This window comes from Oryza glaberrima, chromosome 3 (genome assembly GCF_000147395.1).
Source record: "Oryza glaberrima chromosome 3, OglaRS2, whole genome shotgun sequence".
In the NCBI taxonomy this organism is placed as follows: Eukaryota; Viridiplantae; Streptophyta; class Magnoliopsida; order Poales; family Poaceae; genus Oryza; species Oryza glaberrima.
This window is the reverse complement of record NC_068328.1, coordinates 141482-162651: the sequence shown is the minus strand read 5'-3', so window position 1 is coordinate 162651 and position 21170 is coordinate 141482. Positions and strand designations below refer to the sequence as shown.

At 41.0% G+C, this 21170-nt stretch overlaps 3 protein-coding genes and 1 pseudogene across 4 annotated transcripts; 2 read left to right on the top strand and 2 right to left on the bottom strand.

Moving 5' to 3' along the window:
- Nucleotides 1-926: 926 nt before the first annotated feature.
- On the bottom strand, nt 927-2958 carry LOC127767225 (expansin-B7). Its single transcript, XM_052292491.1, has 3 exons — nt 2341-2958; nt 1919-2103; nt 927-1565 (listed from the first exon to the last, which is right to left on the bottom strand). The coding sequence occupies exons 1-3, from the start codon at nt 2782-2784 to the stop codon at nt 1211-1213; spliced, it is 984 nt and encodes a 327-aa protein (XP_052148451.1). The 5' UTR covers nt 2785-2958; the 3' UTR covers nt 927-1210.
- Nucleotides 2959-5879: 2921 nt separating this feature from the next.
- LOC127768523 (uncharacterized) lies at nt 5880-8185 on the bottom strand (annotated as a pseudogene).
- A 2858-nt stretch (nt 8186-11043) lies between these two features.
- Nucleotides 11044-12061, top strand: LOC127767226 (expansin-B8). Its single transcript, XM_052292493.1, has one exon. It carries the CDS (start codon nt 11137-11139, stop codon nt 11965-11967), a length of 831 nt encoding a protein of 276 aa, XP_052148453.1. The 5' UTR covers nt 11044-11136; the 3' UTR covers nt 11968-12061.
- Nucleotides 12062-16102: 4041 nt separating this feature from the next.
- Nucleotides 16103-21116, top strand: LOC127765360 (uncharacterized). Of its 2 annotated transcripts, none has more exons than XM_052290242.1 (15): nt 16103-16317; nt 16492-16671; nt 16745-16818; nt 17094-17127; nt 17272-17330; nt 17539-17653; nt 17750-17787; nt 17881-17978; nt 18095-18150; nt 18460-18742; nt 19026-19141; nt 19770-19826; nt 20155-20220; nt 20490-20564; nt 20875-21116. In XM_052290242.1, exons 1-15 carry the CDS (start codon nt 16264-16266, stop codon nt 20932-20934), a joined length of 1365 nt encoding a protein of 454 aa, XP_052146202.1. In that variant the 5' UTR covers nt 16103-16263; the 3' UTR covers nt 20935-21116. The 2 variants fall into 2 exon arrangements, with proteins under 2 accessions (XP_052146202.1, XP_052146201.1); XM_052290241.1 differs by having other exon boundaries at nt 16105-16395.
- The last annotated feature ends 54 nt before the right edge of the window (nt 21117-21170 follow it).

Genomic DNA, 21170 nt, shown 5'->3' with positions numbered 1-21170 from the left:
GTTGCTGATGAGTCGTTGGTGGTGCGTGATGAAGAATCGAAACGGATATATGGGGCCGGGGCTCACAAAGTCACAAGCCGGAATATATATGGCCACTAGCAGCAGCATGCATGCATGCATGCATATGTGCGGTAGCTAGCTAGTTGGAGGGAGAGAAGAAAGGCCAAAAGCCCGTGAACGCATGCATGCTAGCTAGCTATGGACGGATTATATTGATGCATGCATGCATGGCATGGGTCCACCACACAACAGATACAGATCGATCTCGAGCATGCAGTGGAGAGAAAAAGACCAAAGCAAAAGCAGCTCTTGTGATTGATTTGCAGGTTGCACGGGTTGAAAGTGACAAGATCGATCGAATATATATGTATATGTTCGTTAGGGCATCCGCAATAGTTATTTATAGGCTCTCTACAAGAGATCCATGTCAGCATATTTTCCTACTTGAAAGAGATTAAATGAAGAGAGAAAGCAAAACTATCTACTAACCTGGAGAAGTCTATAGAGAAAAACGAGACAATGGGTTAGAGAGCTATAGATACTCATGTAGACATACTATTAATGTGGTTTACTATTAATCTAGTATATTGCTGAGATGTACATTATCATTGCGGGTGACTCAGCTACTTAGTAGGACTACTAGAATATATATATTAGTTTCATCTGTGCCCTGCATGCTGCGGCCGGGCTTATTGTTAATATTGAAAGCTATATATGAAAGTACGTGCGTACGTATGTTATAGATGGATCAAATTAACGCACACGTACGATGGATGCATGGGTTCTCAAGTGAGGGATACATGCATGCATGTGTAGTACGACGACAGAGACGACGAATATACATATATATAATTGAAATTAAGCCCAGATCAACCGATATATCGATGCAACAAGAAGCAGCAGCTAGCTGGAGAGTGCATGGCATGCATGTGTATAGTACTACCGTAGTAGTTATATATATAGAAAATCCGACCATTGATTGATTCATTAATTTGCATGCATACATGTAATCAAGTAAGGAGGAGTACAACATGCATATAAGTAGTAGGCATGCATATATGCAAGTAGATGGATGGGGGTAGACGTACGTACGCACTGAAACGGACGTCACAAGCGACGTCTCGATGATGTGCAGATGGCAAATAATGGAGTATATACTAATTAATGGTATACGCATGGCAATGGCAAGGAGTGGAGGAGTAGTAATTAGCTAGTCGAACTGGACGATGGAGCTGTAGACGGTGTTGGGCTGCCAGTCGGCGGGGATGACCTGATCGGCGATGAGGGTCTTGCCGGACTCGTTGGTGATGCGGAGGGAGAAGGGCCCCTGCAGCGGGTGGTTGGTGTCCAGCCTCCATATCGATCCCCACGACTCCCTCATCGGCGTCCACACCCCCGTCGGCGTCCCATCCACGCCCCCGGTGCTGTAGTGCGACTCCATCAGGTCCACCTGCACCACGTCCCCGTCCCCGTTCTCGTACTCCACCAGTATCGCCATGTACACCGGGTTCGACCCTTGCTCCACGTGGAACGTCACCGTCAGCCCTGGATACTGACAAGGCACCCTGCATTTTCATTTCACTATTTGTTTTACTTACTTCTCTTTCGATCGATTTTCAGTTAACTAATTTGCAATACCAATAGCTAGCTAAAAGTTAAATAAATTTGAAGAAATTGGAACGGAAAAAATTAAAAGTTCCAAGGAAAAAAAGTTTTTAGGTGCAAAAGTGCAAAGAGAAAGTTAGTGGTAGTGGTATAGTGGTTGGTTGTTTGTTGTGGGCCCCAGCAGAGAGCATGTCTTCGTTGTTCGTTACAGTAAAGAAAATTAAGTACTAGTGGGGTGGGTCGGGTCCCGAGTCCCGACCAGGGAGGGCATGCATGCCATGCAGTTAAGTTGGTTATTGCGGTTAGATGGTACCTCCTGAACTGGATGTCGATGATGCCGGCGTGGCGGAGCTCGTCGTTGCGGTTGTCCTTGGCCATGGCGCCGAACGCCGTGCCGCTGAGGTCGAAGTGGTACAGCGACACTGGGTAGTAGTTCATGTCCGTGATGATCACCGTCTCCGGGAGCCCCGAGCAGGCTGGGTGCCCCACGCATCGGATCTGCATCACATCCATCCATTTAATTTAATTTACAGCCACTCAGTCCATGCATCGATCAGTACTGCCTGCGCTGTACATATGTGTCACGGGCTCATCGACCTGCACACTAGAGCTAGCTACCGCATCCATCGATGAGCAGAGAATTATTTGAATTGGCTGGCTGAGAATGAATGAATGAATATATATAATTCAGACAAGAAGATAGATCGATCGAGATTAATTGTGTACTGTACGTACCTGGTAGCAGGAGCCGCATCCCTTGCCGTCCTTGAAGAGAGGCTCATTTCCGCAGGAAGTCATGGCCGAGAAGGGCGGCAGGTTCACATTCTTGAACCCACACGCGCCGCCGTTGTCGTCCGGCCCAGCGCCGTTGGGAGCGCCGTACCAGGTCGCACGGGCGTTCAGCCACCCGCCGCCGCCACCGCCACTGCTGCCGTTGCTGCTTCCAGTTCCGGGGCTGGGAATAGGAGGAGTAGGAGCAGTAGGAGTAGGGGCAACAGGAGGAGGAATACTGGGGGTGCTGGAATTGGAGGAGGAAGAAGAAGCATTGCCACTGATGCCACCGGGAGTAGGCTTGGGCTTGTGATGCTTGGCGCTGCAGCCATGGGCGGCCAGCAGACAAAGCAGAGCAGCCGCAACGCCCACGGACCAAAACGACCTCCTCCTGCTCCTGCCCGCCATTAATTTCGATCGATCCCTGGATCAATTTATGTATATTAGCTTTGCTTGCTTGCTACTGCCCCTTTTGTGCCCTCCTCCATCGGCCGTATTTATAGCTACTTCCACCAAGGACCATGACAAATATATGGTTGATGCAAACATCTAGCTAGCTGTTTTGCTCATCATACATACCTACATACATCGATGCATGGATAGATAACAGATGGCTAGATTGCAGGCCGGCCGGCCGGGGTCACATGTGGCTGGAGCGACTCATCATATGATCGATATGCTCTTGTGTACTGTACTACTCTATCTGACCTCCCTGCATACATGTCCATCCATCGCTACCAGTTAGCGCTACCATCCACCATGCGTATCCCCACCCTCCGATCCCCACTTTTTTAATTGCTAATTTAATTTTTCCTCTCAAGGGGTGATCACCTCACTACCATTTATTTAGCTTAGTTTCACATATTATGGAGCAGATTGTTGTTACTGATTATTGACGTGCTTATCATAGTAAATTAAGTATTTTGTTAAATAAATATAATAAGTAACCTAAAATAAGTAGTCCAAGTAATACAATAGAAAAAAACTCTTTTAACACATGTATTTTTCAAAATGTAGACCAAATAAACTATTTCAACAATCCGGTAAATATTCTGAAAAGAACCGAGTTAAATTATCATGTTACAATTTAGTTATGTAACTGTTTGTTAGACTACATGACATAAAGATCAATGTGGTGGTACTTTTTTTAACAACAAATGTTCACCATATTGAGGCTGGGTTGCTTATTAAGCTAATAACGATTCACCATATATATTGGCAATGTGATGTGTGTAATTAACTTTAATTTGATACTAGTAAATTCAGCAAACGTAAACTTTTCATTACATATGCATGCTGCACCCTTCCTAAAATATAGCTACATAGTAGCTAGAAATTGTTATGTTTTAAGATTGAAGAAGTAATAATTAGATGGCAAGGTGTGTGATTGTGCATACACCAAGTTCACAACATTCACGAAAATATTCCAAGAGATATAAAGATAGGTATGAAATACATCCACACCAAATCTTGTCTACAAATAAGTTAAGGCTAATCTCCAAATTAATTAAGGCCAGCTTAGTCATGAGTTATTTTTTGTAAGAAATTAAATTGAAAGGTATTAGCTTACACGTAGCAAATTGAGCCGCCATATATATGAGATTGTCTGTAGTAGGATCAAGTGGCATACTATGAGTGTAGCTGCAAGTCTGTGTTACTAAGTTGCTATTGGACGGAAACAATCAATCGATCAATCAAGTTTATATATCACGTGCAGAGTCAAGCATGGATCACAGGTTTTGTCTTACAAGCTAGCAATGCTTGTGTGCACGTATATACAGCGCCAGCTTTGGACAAAAGTAACAAACAGGTCAGGGAAGAAAATCATAAACAAAAGGAAATGAATCAGTAGATGGATGGTGGTTAGAAGAAGCCAGGTTACCCGTGAAATGGAATAATATATACGCTTCGTACTTGCATCATACCGACCCGTGAAATAAAAACCTACAAGGGAACTCAACAAGAGACAGCAACAGCAAATATTTAATTATTTAGTTTCCTTATTGCAAAGAAAATTGAAGTTTCTACAAACAGCTAGAGGCCTGCCAGCAGCCAGCTGAAAGTGTGGCATGCATAAATGATTTTATCCTATATCTATATTATCTTACATGTTGTTTATATTATTATTATACAGAACTCCCGAGCAACACGCGAAGTTTCATCTAGTTTTATTAAAAGATTAATTATATATGCATATATACAATCCACTCAAATAATCTTATTATTTACATTAGCCTCTATTTTATTATGGATCCACTCAATCCACTCGGGACTACCTATACATTTGTCGATAAATTTTTCCTCAAAAATTTGACAGATGTAATTATAGTACAATCGTAGTGTAATTACACTGTAACTTATATGTAATTACACTGTAACTTGCATGTAACTACACTGTAACTTATATGTAAGTTTCACATAATTTTGAATCGTTAGATCTATTAAAAGATTTGTTTTGGTGAAGAAGAAAACAAATCATAGCACACACATATGTGAAAGAATTTGTTCCCATGACCTCCATTTTACCGAAATAACATGTTACGGAGAGATTTTTGAAAGTTACATACAAGTTACACTATAGTTACAGTGTAATTACATGCAAGTTACAGTATAATTATACTACGATTGTACTGTAATTATATCTGTCAAATTTTTGAGGAAAAATTTGTCGATAAATATATAGCAAAATTGATCCACTCAAATTATGGATTTGACACGAAGACGGCGTTGGCGAGCTCATGAGCACATCGGTAGCTAGAGTGGGCAAGCTCGTAGAGGACAGTGGCAGGGAGAGCCTACCGGCGCCAACTGCGCTTATGGTGGTGGTTATCAACGGGGAAGATTGAGATGTTGTAGTGGTTTGATCCAACTTCATGCGGGGGGAGGGGGGTGGGGGGAGGTTAAGGAAGAAGACATGTGTGTCAGATATCGGATTGAAATTGTGTTGAAATCAACTAGAGGTAATCCGTCCGATTTGATGATTTTTGTGCGTGCAGAACATCGCGTATCGAAATTGAGGGGGTAAATCATAGTAATACCATAAAAGTTTAGAAAGGTAATTTAATTGTATTTTCCCTTTTCGATCGTATATAGCTAGGTTCGTTGGAGTTTTAATCTCCGAATCCACCAATTAATTGGTCGTTTTGTTTTCTTTAATGAAATAATATAGGGACTGTCTATGTGTCACCCTAGTGAAAAAATTTGTAAACGCACTAGATTTTCTGTCCGTCCGATGGAAATCCTCACCAGCGATGCGAGCGCACATGCCGCATGGATCTTGCCATCCTCGCACTTTGCCAGGTGGATCGGATCTCCCTCCTGGACCCGTTTTGTTCTTCTTTTTTTTTTGCGATAGAACCCGTTTTGTTCTGTGGGCTACCATTTGGCCCATTTTGTTCTGTGGGTTAGCATTTTGACCTGTTTTGTTTAGTATTGTGGGCTAGCATTTGGCCCATAGGCTATAGAGAAAAAAATCACTCCTCGTCAACTCAGGGACGTAGTTTTCATACAAACTGAATTCGCCACTTGGTTGTGCCTGATTGTTGGAAATTCAATGTAATTTTACATGTGGATGAATAGTAGTGGAGCATGGGATTCTGCAGATTAACAAAAAATAGCTTTCTGTTAGTCTTGGAGCATGCAGATTGGGTGGAAAAAAAAAACACTTGGTGTGCCTACCTTCTTCGATTAGTTGAAGAAAATCGTGGGTTCATGTTATCACCTTTTACCTAAATGACAAAAAAAATGCTTAGCGTTTGAACCGAGCAAAAAACATGCAGTTAATTACTTAATTGAACATTTTTTGGGAGATGATATTTGCTGAAATATTTACTAAACTTTGCACTAAACAAAACCACTTGAACTTTGCCATCACATCCACGTCTGAAAAATTTACTGAACTTTGCACTAAATAGAATCACTAAACCTGCATCACAACACATCATTAGGTGCCCTAGGAGCCATTGCTCTGGTAGGACCCCTTCATTCTGCAAACATAGGCTCTCAGCAAAAAAATTGTCCACAAAATGAGACTACTTCTTCAATCCAAAAATTGGCAACTCAATTTTAGTTTTACCAAATTTAGTTAAAACTATATACCTTTTATCTAACTAATGGCTGACAAAACTAATATATTACTTTGCAAGCAAGGACATGTATGGTGAGAGCAACAATGGGTATCCTCCTAACCAACAGTGCCCTCCACAAGGCTACATGCCACCGCCAGGACAATACCAACCTCCTTGTGGGGCATACCTAATTCCTCATAGGAATTACCCTCTACAACTACACTAGGCCAAATTTAGAACTAGACAGATTTCATTTCAATATATTCCAGCTAGTAAAGATAAAACTAAACTAATAAACTCTTTATACAAAATTGTACGTGCATGTAACCCACATCCCCCCTGAACAATACAAAGAAAAAGTCCTCGGCAAAATGGGTTGTGGGAAGAGGATGCAAATAAGGAACAAATGTATTCAGGTTGAGCAGAAAAGAAAATCTGGATCTTAATTCTAGTTCTCATGCTCCACAAAATCCAAAAGAGGAGAGTTAAAAAAATTTGGACAAGAGTCTCTGGAAAAGAAAAAGATCAGGAAGACAAGGAGCAGGCATCCACTGGTGCTAACAAAACTACAAAGGAAATTAAATTAGCTAACAAAACTACTGCAAAACAGAACATCCTTTCCTGGCAAGAGTTGATAAAATCAATTATTACAGAACATGCTTAGTAGATAAGGATTTATTTTAGTTTCCTTTATAGCCATAAAGTGTTCTTTTTGAAAATTTTAAATACACATGTAACCGAAAAGACAATGTAGTATTACTACTAATTAGATTATTGCCTACAAAACTATTCACATTCATGGAACTCCCGTTAAATTGTAACTCCAATCTGATCTAAAAATGTTGTTGCTCTAAAACCCCTGGTACTGGTGCTTAAATACCCACTGACAATTTTGAGGACTGCAATAAGAAACTAAATTAATACTGAAATGCATTTATACATGATTAAGAACTGAGCTACGTAGAAAATACTGACGCTCCCAAGAAGATGTTGTCAACACCTGCTAACCTAACAAAGTCAAATCATGAAAATAATCCTAAAAACAAAACTGCCATCACAAGATCTTGTCCCCAGTGTCAACTAACATACACACAACCTTCGTGTAAAAAAAAAATACATTCCCAACCAACAGATCTAACCCCCCCCCCCCCCCCCACCCCCCAACCTGTTTTTTTTGGAGCATTAATACATTAAACAAATACACAAATCAAGAAGAAGGGCAATAAGATTGAATCAGCAAATTAGCGGCAAAACACATACGAAAGAACACATGCTCACCTTGCTTTTTTGGATCTTGACACCTGACCTTTTTGGATCCAAATCAAGACCACCAGCAACTGCCCTGCGATTCAGCGCATCATTGCTTGATGAACACAGAACAACTGTTGGTGCCTTGCCAAGTGCAGGGGAGCGGGTGCGTGCGCCTCGCCGTCAACCTTGCTGAACTCCAAGCCTGTCTCCACGGCGGCGGCGGAGGACGCCGCAACATGCTCGCTGGCTGAGCCTGGCTGCAGCGATGTTGTCCAGCTTTTAGCCTTGCTGCGCGAGCTGGAATCCCCCTGCAGCCGAGGCGGATCGCCGCTGCCAGATTCGCCCCACCCCCTCGACGACATCTTAGCGGAGGGCGCCGCGCTGCGCCCGCCGGCTGAGCCTGGCTACAGCCGAGGAGTCGTGCTCTTGGCCTCCTCCCGCCGGCGAGGAGAATCGCCGCCGCCTGATTCTCCCCCTCGCCTTGACGACATCGAGGTGTGGCGCTGAGAGTGGGTAGCACTGTTTGAAATAAAAAAAATCCCCACCCTGTGTCGGAAATATCGCGAAATCGTATTTGGATCAGGTTTGGTCGAAAGCGGGTCGACTCAAAACGGATCCTAACCTGACAAAGGCTGCGGGCCCGATATCATTATACAAATCTTGATGTCCATCCAAAGGCTAGGAATTCTAGTGCGATTTGGGAAAAAAACACGCTGGTGATTTATAGCAAAAACCAATAATATAATCCTGCCGAAAAATCAAGGTGGAGGGGATCAACGTCAAGGCAGTCTCTCGGAAATCAACGTCAAGGCAGTCTCTCGGCAACGTCAAGGGCTCCGTCGGCGTCGGACACTAAGATGGGCCGAGGTGTTAGGCCTGCCTTTTGCGTGCGTCCAGCCCATTAAGCCACAAACACATTCTTTCCCCTTGTTATTGGAACTAGTTACTCATCATTAGAACCAATCATTACAAATGTGTACGTTTGCTCGTTTTAAATTGGGTTTCTTGCGATAGACCAGGAAAAATTAATATCACGACCAAGGTTCGTCGGAGTTTTAGAGCTCCATCGGTTGTTAGGCCTAACAAGTCAAAGTCAAAGCCAACATTTGAATTTTCAGAATTAATTTTAAAATATTTTCAACATAGTTTTATTAGAGATATTAATTTTTAAGTCACTAATAACAAATATATGCGCGCGCACATACAAGAGTTTTACTTAAAGTTAATTATTATTTCCTAATAAACATTTTTAACTTATTAGGCAGAGTGGATGACCGATGAGGCGGTTAATATCCGAATTCAATCCGCCGTTTTTGCCTTTTTTTTTATAAGCCTGAACAATAAACAAAGTCGATTTTGATTGATCTGTATTTTTTTTATTTTTTCTGTGATTCCAAAAAAAGAACTGAAGGGTGATGCATTTTTCGTTTCAATAGGCCTGCGGAAAATCAATGTCAAAGTAATGGTCACGTATAATATCATAAGCGATAAACGGGTCGGCCACACAAAAAAAAAAAAAAGCGCCAATCGGAGTTTCGTACTCCGACTTCCTTGCGTCGGGATTTGCTTACCATATGGGCCGAGGCATTATGCATGACAGTCACAGAAGTCCAATTTAAATCCCTAACAAACTATTAGGTGAATCCCATCCGTATCCATCAACCGTAAAAACGAATATATCAACCCCTTCAACTATTAAAACCGGTACTAAACTACTCCCTTAGCTATTTTAAAGGCAGTTTTTGTTTACGGTACCAGCTCCCTTAGCTATTTTGAATATGTTTCTTTGGTTGAATCGGCACCTTAGTGCCGGACCCAAGCTTGAGGAGGCAGGGAGTAGGCCAAGGTGAGGCCGTCGGTGTCGGACTCGAGCTCGAGGAGGCTAGGAGCAAGCCAAGGTGAGCCGCCAATGTCGGACCCGAGCTCAAGCACGTTGCGGCTAGGGAAAGATGGGGAGGGGAGAAGTGAGCATTGACAAATGCCCTCCCATATTTTTTTCTCACTTACTTGTAGGCCTACGCCTATTTTTATTTTCTTTGATGATTGGGTTGCTACGTGGATGTCACGTCAGTGAAATCATCCTCAAAACAGTTGAGGTTGTTGTTTTACACGGTTTTAATAATTGGAGTGGTTAAGATACCCGGTGTAACGTTGAACAATAATAAGAATCAAATTGGACTACCAGTTGAGGGAGCCAAATTGGACTATCTGTATAGTAGAAGAACTAGGTAACGTGGGCCAAGAGCCCAGGACAAATTAATTATGTGGTATGCCTGCATGATCCTCCTGGATTAGAGTAGATCTCAATATCTGATAATTATGTAGTGCTTATGGTTGATTAGCTAGGTATAGTAGGCGAAGTTCCGGGCAGTATGAATAATACTTTTCGTTTTATCGTTTTGAAGTGTCGAATTTTATTTTTTTTTCTATGAATAATTTCTTAAATATCTGTGTTACAAACAACAAGAGTATAAGATATTTGAATAAAATCGTATATTTTTGAAATATGTTATAATAGAAAATAATCGCTAAAGATTTTTTAGAGCGTTTCTTTGTCGAAAACGATAAGGGCAAGTACAAAGGTAGAGACCGGTATAGTCTCTACGTTAATTAGAGACTATCACGTTACAATAGTTAAGACAATACGGTCTCTAACCATTAATGTACTAAAATACTTTCTTACTGGTCATCTTTCCTTTATTAGACTCAATACAACAAAAAAAATTTTCTAATAAATGCTAAGAGCCAACTCTATACCGTTGTCATGCGTAGCAACCATCTTTCTCTTTTCTTCTTCCTCTCTCTTCCACGTCACCAAATATACTTGCATGACAATAAAGAGAGACCGCAAATAAAAACCATTGTACATGTCCTAAGTAATTATTAGTACAGAGAAAGTAGTTGATAAACTAATGCTATGTATGCATGACGATCGATCGAATCTATGATTTGATTCGCGCGGTGCCTGGGTTAAATATATAAAGAAGTAAAAGGTGTGAATGCATGCATGGCCACATTTCATATTTCATATAAAAATAAAAAGAAAAGAGGGAATCGATGGTAAATTAAAAGAGAGAAAAAGAAAAGGGAAGGAGGGAAGGTAGGCAGAGAGATGAGGGCAGGTTAGGCTAGCCATGTGCAGCCCAACAAGGTGGCACGTTCTCGGCCTCGATCTGTGCAACCTACCATGCTGCAGCTGAATGCATCCACGCTACTCGATCTGGTTTCTGCTTTGCTGCAACTCACTACTGTACTGTACCTAACAACTGTACTAGCTAGATGCTGGCCGGAGTTGTTAATTATATATAGTTGAGTGATCACTAGCTCCATATATACTCCTAATAGCTAGAGGAGGGGTACTTTCAATTCGTTGCTCTCCTCCCCGGCCGGCCCTGTATATTAGGCAGGCAGGCAGCAACAAGCTGTAAGCACAAGTATCGAAATGGTTAGCGGTGATGTAGGAGTAGTAGTGTACTACCTGCTGCTAGTATTAGTGGTGATGCAGGGGTGCAAAGGCAGCAGCGCGGTGCAGGGTGAAGGTCGGTGGTACAACGAGAGCGAGGCCATCGGTGGTGCGGCGGCGTGGGGGAACGCGAAGGCGACGTGGTACGGGCAGCCGAACGGCGCCGGGGCGGCGGACAACGGCGGGGCGTGCGGGTTCAAGAAGGTGAACCAGTACCCGTTCATGGGGATGACGTCGTGCGGGAACCAGCCGCTGTACAAGGGCGGCAAGGGCTGCGGCTCCTGCTACCGCGTCAGGTGCAATCGAAACCCCGCCTGCTCCGGCAACGCCCAGACCGTCGCCATCACCGACATGAACTACTTCCCCCTCTCCCAGTACCACTTCGACCTCAGCGGCATCGCCTTCGGCCGCCTCGCCAAGCCCGGCCGCGCCGACGACCTCCGCCGCGCGGGGATCATCGACGTCCAGTTCGCGCGCGTGCCGTGCGAGTTCCCGGGCCTCAAGGTGGGATTCCACGTGGAGGAAGGGTCCAGCCCCGTGTACCTGGCGGTGCTGGTGGAGTACGAGAACGGCGACGGAGACGTGGCGCAGGTGGACCTCAAGGAGGCCGGCGCCGGAGGAGGAAGGTGGACGCCGATGCGGGAGTCGTGGGGGTCGGTGTGGAGGCTGGACTCCAACCACCGCCTGCGGGCGCCATTCTCCATCCGCATCCGGAGCGACTCCGGCAAGACGCTGGTGGCACCCGACGTCATCCCCCTCAACTGGACGCCCAACACCTTCTACCGTTCCTTCGTCCAGTACTCCTCCTAGCTAGCTACTCCTATACCCATTCATTCTTCCCTAATTATTCCTTCTTGTTATTATTCTACCCTTATATATATATATATGTTATTAATTCCGATATCATCATATATAATTAAGTACTAATATACATATGCATATGCATGCATGGACTAGTAATTACTAGTTCACATATATATATACATATATATATATATATGTGCGTGCACTGTGTGTAATGTCGATCGATCGATCGATCGTCCTCTCTGTCTTGAGTTGTGCTCCCGCTGGACGCTAGCAATAGCAGCATGCATGGGTGCGCGCCAGAAAGTACGCGCGCGCTCCCTACTTGCTGGTGGCAACTCCCTCGATCTGTTGATGATTCTTCCGACTTAGCCCTCTCATCCGCTAATTCGTCTCTTCAACTAGTATTCCGATCCGCAAATTAAGGAGGTGGATATATAGGGTCAGCGAAAACCGAATTGCTCAAGAAAGGAGGTTTAATTTGAATGGAATGCACATGCTCAAAATTAAGGCCTTTGAGCAACTCAAAAAAACAATGGTATGTATCAGCTCCCGTTTTGAAATTACCCGATGGCTCTACAGTGATAAATATGCAGTATGTATCGATGATGACAAGAGTGCATTTTTATTTATTATTGGTCGACACAGGCCAAGAAGAATTTTCAACCGCACAGGTAGCAGCGTGTCAGGTATGGCTCGATTGATCGATCGAGCAGGACGTACGAGTGTATACACTAGTGAATAGATTTTTCTTTCAAAAGATCACAGTAAAAACACGTACCATCATAACATGCACACATCCTATTCTTAGGAGCATCTCAGCAAGACTGGACTAGTATATTTTGAGATTGACGAAATCATTACAGACGCCTCACTATCGACGATTACATTATCTATCATTGAAAGAATAATTAGCTGTAAATGTGAGCATCACACACGTGTCAATTCTATAACTTGAACCTGTATGAATTGGTTCCACCATAAAGAACCTAACCAGTTAAGTTACGCTCACTTTGCAACAATGAATGGATTTTGAACACTCGAGAAGATTTTTCACGTTGTTTGCTTATTATTCAAATGGTTACTGGAATATTTTCAATAAATTTCATAAAATAGATAAATATTTTCAATAAATTCAATTTTTACAAGCTGCAACTAAAAGAATGAATTAAACTATTGCTAGTCAATTTTATTGTTTTTTAAACTTGTATAAGTTAAATTTGACTTTTTATGTTTGTGAGTGATCTATCACATATTAATATATCCTATTAAATTTTAATTTTTTTATAATCTTTAGATGACATGGAAACAACGACACGATGTTTCTTGAGAGTTTGGTATCTTTTCATGTACTTGTAGGCAAGTTTTCATTCCACCCATTTAAAAATATAATCATTTTTAGAGTAAATTTATCTTAAAATGTGCTATCTTTTTTATCTATCCCTCATCTCAATTAATCACAACTATCTCTTATTTAATTTTTTTTCCTAACCAATTATAATCTTTTCACCATCTCATTTTATATATTTATTGATTCTTGTAAAAAAACCTTTAGAAATATAAGTGACGGAGGGAGACTCGCGAGGGAGTAGTGAGTCTCAGTGTCTCACTCTATTCACATGTAGCTAGCAGTCAAAGTAGAAATAGATTTAAGTAATGAAGCTCTCGATCTCATCACAAGCAGACATCCAAGGCAATCTCCATTCTCCAACCCTGAGAATCTCTCTCTGCATGGAGTCTAGCTGCTCCCTCTGTTTTTCTCTTTCAAGATAATGTTGTCTGCTGCTCTCTGAAACTCTGACGTATTAGTACAGTAGTAGCTAGGGAGATAAAAAGATTCCTTCATCCATTTGCTGTAAATTAAGGGGGTGTTTAGATGGGGCTAAAACTTTTTAGCCTATGTCACATCAGATGTTTGGACGCTAATTTAGAGTATTAAACATAGACTAATAAAAAATTAATTTTATAAATGAGAGCTAATCCGCAAGACGATTTTTTTAAGCCTAGTTAATCCATAATTATCAAAAGTTTACTGTAGCATCACATTGTCAAAATCATGGCGTAATTAGACTCAAAAGATTCGTCTCGCGAATTAGTCCAAGCTTATGGAATGAGTTTTGTAATTAGTGTATGTTTAATACTCTAAATTAGTGTCCAAACATTCGATGTGACAGGGACTTGAAATAAGTCACTGTAAACCAAACAGCCCCTAAGCCATGTGGACTGTGGTTGCAATCAACTAGCCGTACTTTGTCTTTCTTTTTTTTTTCTCCTTTCTTCCTCTTTCACCTTGCTTACGTTCAAAACTTAGGATTCCTTTGAATCGTAGAAATAAAAAAAATAGAAAAAACACATGATTCTAACATGAATGAAAGTGTAAAACAGAAAATTGTAAAACACAGGAAAAACATAATAATAACGGTTTGATTGGACCGTAGAAAAAACACATGAATCAGATGAGAGAGATAAACTCAAAGAAAAATTTTCATGAGCTTTGAGCTCTTGTTAAGTTTCCTCCAAAATATCTATAAGATTGTTCATTTCATAGGAATTTCAATGGATTCGATATGATTTGAATCCAAGGCATTCATAAAATTTTTTCCTATAGAATTAAAATTCTCTAAAATTCATATGTTTTGAGATGAATGATCCCCTCGTGTAACATTTTCTCTTAAGTTCCGTGTAAATGGTTATAAAAGATTCAAATATTAAAAATAGAAAGTACGGTAACATCTATCGCTATACCAAAAATCATATTTAAATTCGATCAACACAATAAAAAAATAAAAAAAGATTAATTCATAGATGGATTTGTTTTATTATTTCTTAAGGCCCCTTTGAGTCGCAGGGTTGAAAATATGGAGGAATAGGAAAAACACAGGATTCTGATAGGAATTGAAGTATAAAACACAGGATTGCAAAACACAGGAATGGTCGTTTGATTGGGGCGCAGGAAAAATACAGAAATTGGATGAGAGAGATGGACTCAAAGAAAATTTTCCAAGGTTGAAGCTCTTTTTATATTTCCTCCAAAATCCAAATACATTATGTCATTTCATAGTAATTTCATAGGATTTGGAAAGTTTCAATCCTTTAAATCAAAGAGTCAAAAAGGAAAATTTTCTATAGGATTTAAATCCTATTAAATTCCTATATAAATCCTTTCATTCAAATGGGCCTCAATGAGTATAAGTTTTGATTTGTTTGTGAATCTCATCATTTTTCTATTTTCTTTATAATTATTGGATGGCGTTTGAACAAGGTCACCTCCTCAGGGAGCTTAAAATACTTTCCCGAACTTGTGCATAATATTGCGATGCACTGATTTTTTTTTTCCGTAGCGTTTCCGTATAAAGCAATTAATGCCCGATGCAAAGCTGCCTTTACAGTTGGTTCTACGAACTTACCAGTAACGATCATCATCTGAAAAGGAAGTTGGAATTAGGTGCTGGACTGGCTGCACAACAACAAACAGTGTAGTAATATATACTGGAGTACATCTATACTAGTGGTGCTCATTTCTTTTTAATTCGCAGGTAAGCAGGCAGGGCATATGTACTTTTGGAATCTCCTATCATGTGCTGCAGCCTCTACAATTATATTATTATATATAAGTAAAATTCATACTCTCTCTATCTTGGAACATGTCTATTTTTTTTTCTCTTCCGGCAATTCCGTAACAAGTTCATTTTCAAACCATCATTCTAACAGAGTTTGCGAAAATAAAAAATAAATATATTGAAAGTAGATAAAGTATTAGCATTTAATAAAGTGAGTGTAGTTGCCGTTTAAAACTCAGACTTGGACTGTTTAGAGGGTTTGTGATTTTAGTCTAATAGCGGTCAACCTACCATGTCAGTAATAATCACTTCCCAAACCATCGATGAAGTGGGTTTGCATTGGTTTTAAAGTTAGAGGAGGCATTATACCTAGTTTTGTGGTTGAGGAACCAAACAAGAGGAGAAGGGGGTGCAAAACAGACATAATCTTGTTGGACAGACGTAGCCATGAAAGTTGGGCTGGAGAAGTTTGGATGGATGGGGGCCAACCAACAGACGAGGATGGGAGATGGGCTGGGCCTGTCCAGCGTAGCGTGGCAACAGGGGGCGGCGTCTCGTCGTCGTCTTCTTCCTCCTCTTCTTCTTCTTTCCTCTCCTGTGATTCTGTGAAGGAATGGTGGTGGTGGAATCAATCAATCAATCGATCGATCAATCAATCGTGCAAGGGAAGAAGGGAATCAAAATCGTTTTCTTTTTGTTTGTTTTTTGAAGGGAGGGGAGGGGGGCGATCGACCAGACCACCATGGTGCGAGCAGCGTCAGGGGCAGATCCACCACCATTCCTCCAAACACGCATGGTGGACATGCCCTCCTCCTCCTCCTCCTCCTCCTCTTCCCTCTCTCAATCTCAATCTCAATCTCACTCCTACTCTCAGGTTCTTCTTCTTCTTAATTCCATCTACTGTTTATTTGCTAATAATAAGTAGTAATTCATTCCTCACTCTCTCAATCCGATTCGCATTCGCATGCAGACTCACAAGGAGAAGGAGAAGGAGAAGGAGGAGGAGCAGGAGGAGGAGAAGCCCTCCCCCTCCCGTAACGCCTCCTCCAAGTACGACTTCGTCAAGGTCAAGGTGTGGCTTGGCGAGAATGCCGATCACTACTACGTCCTCTCCAGGTTCCTCCTCTGCAGGATGCTCACCGTCACCAAGGTCAGATCCCCCCCTCCCCTCTTCATGGCTGCTGGGATCTCATCATCCCATGACGGATTCCTCTTCTTTTCAGATTCCTAATCATGTTGCCATTAAGATTGCCCTTGAACTCAAGAAATTGCTTGTCGACAACAGCCTCCTTGATGTGTATCTTCATCTTCCCCTTCTCACTATCTTTTCTTTTTCTTATTATACCAACAATACATTGCACTCACTGCTTACTACCTTTCAAGTTTTAGTTTTCCTTTTATCTATCTACTCCGTATCATTTTGACGCACCATTGTTGCTGTTATTGTTTTGGGACACTCCACTCATCCTCCTTGCCATCTGTATAATATACAATGCTGCACCTCCTGTTTTTTACAATTATGTGTGTGGATTGCCTCTTGGGTTTACACTAATATAGCTTGGAATCTTGCAGTTCTCAGAGTGACTTAGAGGCTAACCTATTTAAGGTGATTTCTTTTTTACTTTCTTGTTATTATCTCTTCCTGTTCTGTGCATGTCTTTTTCTTTTCCTGTGGCCTCGAGTGCGCGTCTGTGTTTTGGGTGTTAAAGATGCTCGTCAATTTCTAACTCAAAAGGCACTACTTTTGCAGCTCATGGAGAAGCGGGGATACGGCGAGGATTATATTAATCGGTATAAAATGATGACCAGGTATTTGCAACGTGATGTTTGTAACATCACTACGATAATCCTGAACTAATAAAAAATATGCACATAATTTGGTTTGTCCGTGATTCATACTCTTATCTGCGTAACCGCTCCATTTTGCACCATTATGACATTCATGTTATGTTTACCCTCGCAAACTTCTACTTCAGTTGCATTTGGACAGTATGTTTATGCTCTATTTGTCTTGCAGATTCCATCATCAAAGAGTACCACTAGTAGTTTTAGTGTGTGGAACTGCTTGTACGGGAAAATCAACAATTGCTACGCAACTAGCTGGAAGGCTGAATTTACCAAATGTTTTGCAGGTTTACTTTCCTTTTCTGTTGCATTTATCATGTTTTATGTTCCAATATTGTTATAGTTTCTACCTTACCAACGCATTTCCTGATTGTAACATATAGACAGACATGGTGTATGAGTTGCTACGGACATCAACAGAGTAAGTTGTTTCATTTCTTTCGTCTCCATTATCCGTTGCTATATAATCTCTTTGTTTCACTCTTGGCCCCCACCCCCTCTTCTCTCTTTGCAGTGCCCCTCTTACTTCGGTGCCCGTGTGGGCTCGGGATTTTGATTCTCCTGAAGAGCTTATCACAGAGTTCTGCAGAGAATGCAGAGTTGTTCGCAAAGGTATGTGATATCTTGTGGGGATTTTTTTTGTTCACAATAAATTGTTCTCTGCATCGGATATGATTGGATACTGGTTATTCACTGGGTTGTTTTCTGGTTGTCTAAATATTGATTAGGTTTGGCTGGTGATTTGAAGAAGGCCATGAAAGATGGGAAGCCAATTATCATCGAGGTATGATGTCTTGCCTCTTGATCACTCGGTCAACCATGGTCCACGCGTCATATATGCATGACTGACAAATCCCCCAACAACCCCATCAGACCACACTACCTCCTGTACATGTCATTGTGTGACATGGCTATGAAGGTCAGGAGGGGTGTTGGTGCTGCATAGATCCACCGGTAGTACTTATCTGCATTTTGTTAGTGCTGCCTCACAAGTAAGCACAGAACATGTAACCATCAATTTCTTTTAACAGCATGACCCTGTGCATATTTCTATATAGATTATATCTAATATTAACAAATATTTTCATTGCAGGGAATTCATTTGGATCCAAGTATTTATTTGATGGACGAGGAAAAGAGAGATGATAATTCCAAAATGGAGAAAAAGGTAGCTGAATCTGAAAATTCACCAGCAACTGTAAAGAGCAAGACAGAAAAGCAACAAGAAAACGAACTACATGAGAAGAGAATGGATGACAGTCAGGAGTGCATGTCTGAGGAGGGTAGAATAAGTGAAGGGCTATCTTGTGCTAAAAGCCACGTAATTAGCTCTTCTGATCCTGCATGTTCTAAAGAGAAAAATCCCAGAGCTGAAGGTAAGCCAAATGGAAGTAAATTTTAAATCCCAGAGGGGAAAGGTCAGTAAAAACACCACAAGGTTCATGCAGACTAAAGCAAGTTTAATTTGTATTACTATGTAGTATGCACTAGTTGGACAATATAATCTAGGTGCAAGTAGGGAGAATGCCCAATATAAGAAAACAAGTGTGCAAAAGACCCAATCATACACTATTCCAGTATTCCAAATATCTGACTAACCAGGCCGGTTTGTTAGTTCCGGTCGCACTGCTGAGGGGAGATCACGCTGCTGTTTTGTAGGTGAAGGACATAAGGATTTGGACCTACAGAAAAACAACGCCACCAAGAAGGACAAACCTGCTGCTGAACCAATAATAGTCCCAATTGTGTTGAGGATGTCTGATTTTGATCACAAGGTCTGTTTTCTCTGTGTCACAAATTTAGATACTTGTCTGCTCTTTTTTTTATTAAATTAAACCTAGTTCCATATTGGGAAAGAGGAGTTCGCATAAGATGCGATAATGATAGGCTCAAGGCAAGTGATTGCCCTGCTTACTGTGGTTGGGTTCATCCCCAGCCAGCCAGCCAACTGTGGCAGGAGGCTCCGATCCCCCAAACTTTGGATTTAATTTGGTCTTTGATGATCAACCAAGAGACATATGCCAGCCTTGATAGTTTATCTGCCAACTAACAAACCAACTAACTGGAGAATCATATTCCTAACCAAGCAATAACCTAGTAGAAACTTGACTAACAACTAAATCATTCCTTGGCATCAATGATGCTGGATGCTGTCTGTTCTGGTTTGTCCTCTCACTCCAATGAATTCGTCCACAACTGTTGAGTTTTAAACCTATCTATTTTTATTTCACATCAGTGCCACCTCTGAAAACTATTGAGTAGAATAAGGGAATGGATGCAGGCTCCCAGTAATCAATACCCGATGTCATGGATGCTTGTTTTTTATATATTCCGCACTTGTCATTTGTTTCATTTGTTTATATTCACTATTCTCATTCAGATTGGCTTTGTTGTTTTGTTCAGGCATTGTTAGAGGAATGGATAGCCACCAGGGCTTCCAGGGATAATTGTCTTCCTCAGGTACTCATATAAGTTAGTGCACAATGGTTTCTTGTTTCACGCCAGGAAAAATGCCATTTAATCCGGATGCTTGTAATCTGCACCTGTCATTGAATGATTATAACATCTTGCTCTATGTTAGACAACTTATAAAAAATAGGACCTAACAGTGAAATGCCACATGTGCTGCACATTGTGACTTTTAGTAGTATTGCTGACAGTAAGAATTGATTCATCATTATACAATGGTAAGGACTAATATGTGTACTTCTCTTAGTAATGTACTCAGCTTTGTTAGCTCATTTGAGTAAGATCTGACTTTGTGTTATGTGAACTTCCCATTGTTCAGGATCATCGAAAGCTTATAAACAACCTTAAGCTTATTCAGGACTATCTTTGTTCTTTTGAATCACAGGTGATTTTTCCTTTATTACTGAAAATCATGAATTCTTTTCAAAAAAAAAAAAATCTACCTACTACTGCATGCAGTTGCCAACCATGTACTCGTGCAATCATTTTAATGGAGTAAATATGTTCTAGTTCAAAAAATGGTTTGATGTATATTTTTTTCATGTACCCTTCATGTGCTATTGTTTTCTCCCAGTAAGATGCTGCATTCATTTATCTCGCATTGGATTACCATTTGGGTTCAGTATTTTCTTACCTTTTGTTAAATGTATTCAGGGATTGACCGTTGTTGACATTTCAGCGAACTCATTCCCTCAGACACTAGATTGGCTTCACAGCTATCTTCTTCAGGTACCTGAGAAAAGGGCATATCCTAACGTGCTTTCCAACATAACTTTTTTTTTCTTTTACGAATTAGTCAATTGACATGCACAACAATATAACAAAACATTGACCAAATGATAAGTTCTAAACCATTATTTATCTATAACAGGTCTTTTATCAAGCTGTCATATATGAGTATATGATCTGATCAAATTTACTTAATGAAGCTTCATGTTTTTTTCAAAAAAAAAAACTTATAAGCTTGATTTGACAATATATTTATTATTTAGTAGTGAATTGGTCATTGATTTCGGTGTTATTATTTATTACTTGACAGTGCATCGAACGTGGCCTTTTGGCTGCATGTTCAGAAAGTCCCAAGCAAGGTGGGAGCTAACGGATACGGACGAAGCCCGCATTAGTGTTGCTTAAGATATATTGGTTGGTAATCAGGAACGTTGGCAGTGGTAGAGAACTCCATAGTTGGATAAAAGCTTTTTAGAGGTGGATCGGTAAAATGAAAAGAAACTCAAGGCCGGTGAAATAATGCGATCACTCACATAGACATAAGTTTTGTTTTTCCCCGAGCTCCCAGAGATAATAGATACTAGTACTGTAGTACATCTCGCAGAA

Excerpts from the sequence above, each read along its gene's own strand:
- LOC127767225 (XM_052292491.1), bottom strand. The coding sequence starts at position 2,784 with ATGGCGGGCAGGAGCAGGAGGAGGTCGTTTTGGTCCGTGGGCGTTGCG. Across the intron at positions 2,104-2,340 it reads GATGCGGCTCCTGCTACCAG|ATCCGATGCGTGGGGCACCC; the intron begins GTACGTACAGTA and ends GATGTGATGCAG. Across the intron at positions 1,566-1,918 it reads ATCGACATCCAGTTCAGGAG|GGTGCCTTGTCAGTATCCAG; the intron begins GTACCATCTAAC and ends ATGAAAATGCAG.
- LOC127767226 (XM_052292493.1), top strand. The coding sequence starts at position 11,137 with ATGGTTAGCGGTGATGTAGGAGTAGTAGTGTACTACCTGCTGCTAGTA.
- LOC127765360 (XM_052290241.1), top strand. The coding sequence starts at position 16,264 with ATGGTGCGAGCAGCGTCAGGGGCAGATCCACCACCATTCCTCCAAACA. Across the intron at positions 17,788-17,880 it reads TTGCTACGGACATCAACAGA|TGCCCCTCTTACTTCGGTGC; the intron begins GTAAGTTGTTTC and ends CTCTCTTTGCAG. Across the intron at positions 19,827-20,154 it reads GGGATAATTGTCTTCCTCAG|GATCATCGAAAGCTTATAAA; the intron begins GTACTCATATAA and ends CCCATTGTTCAG.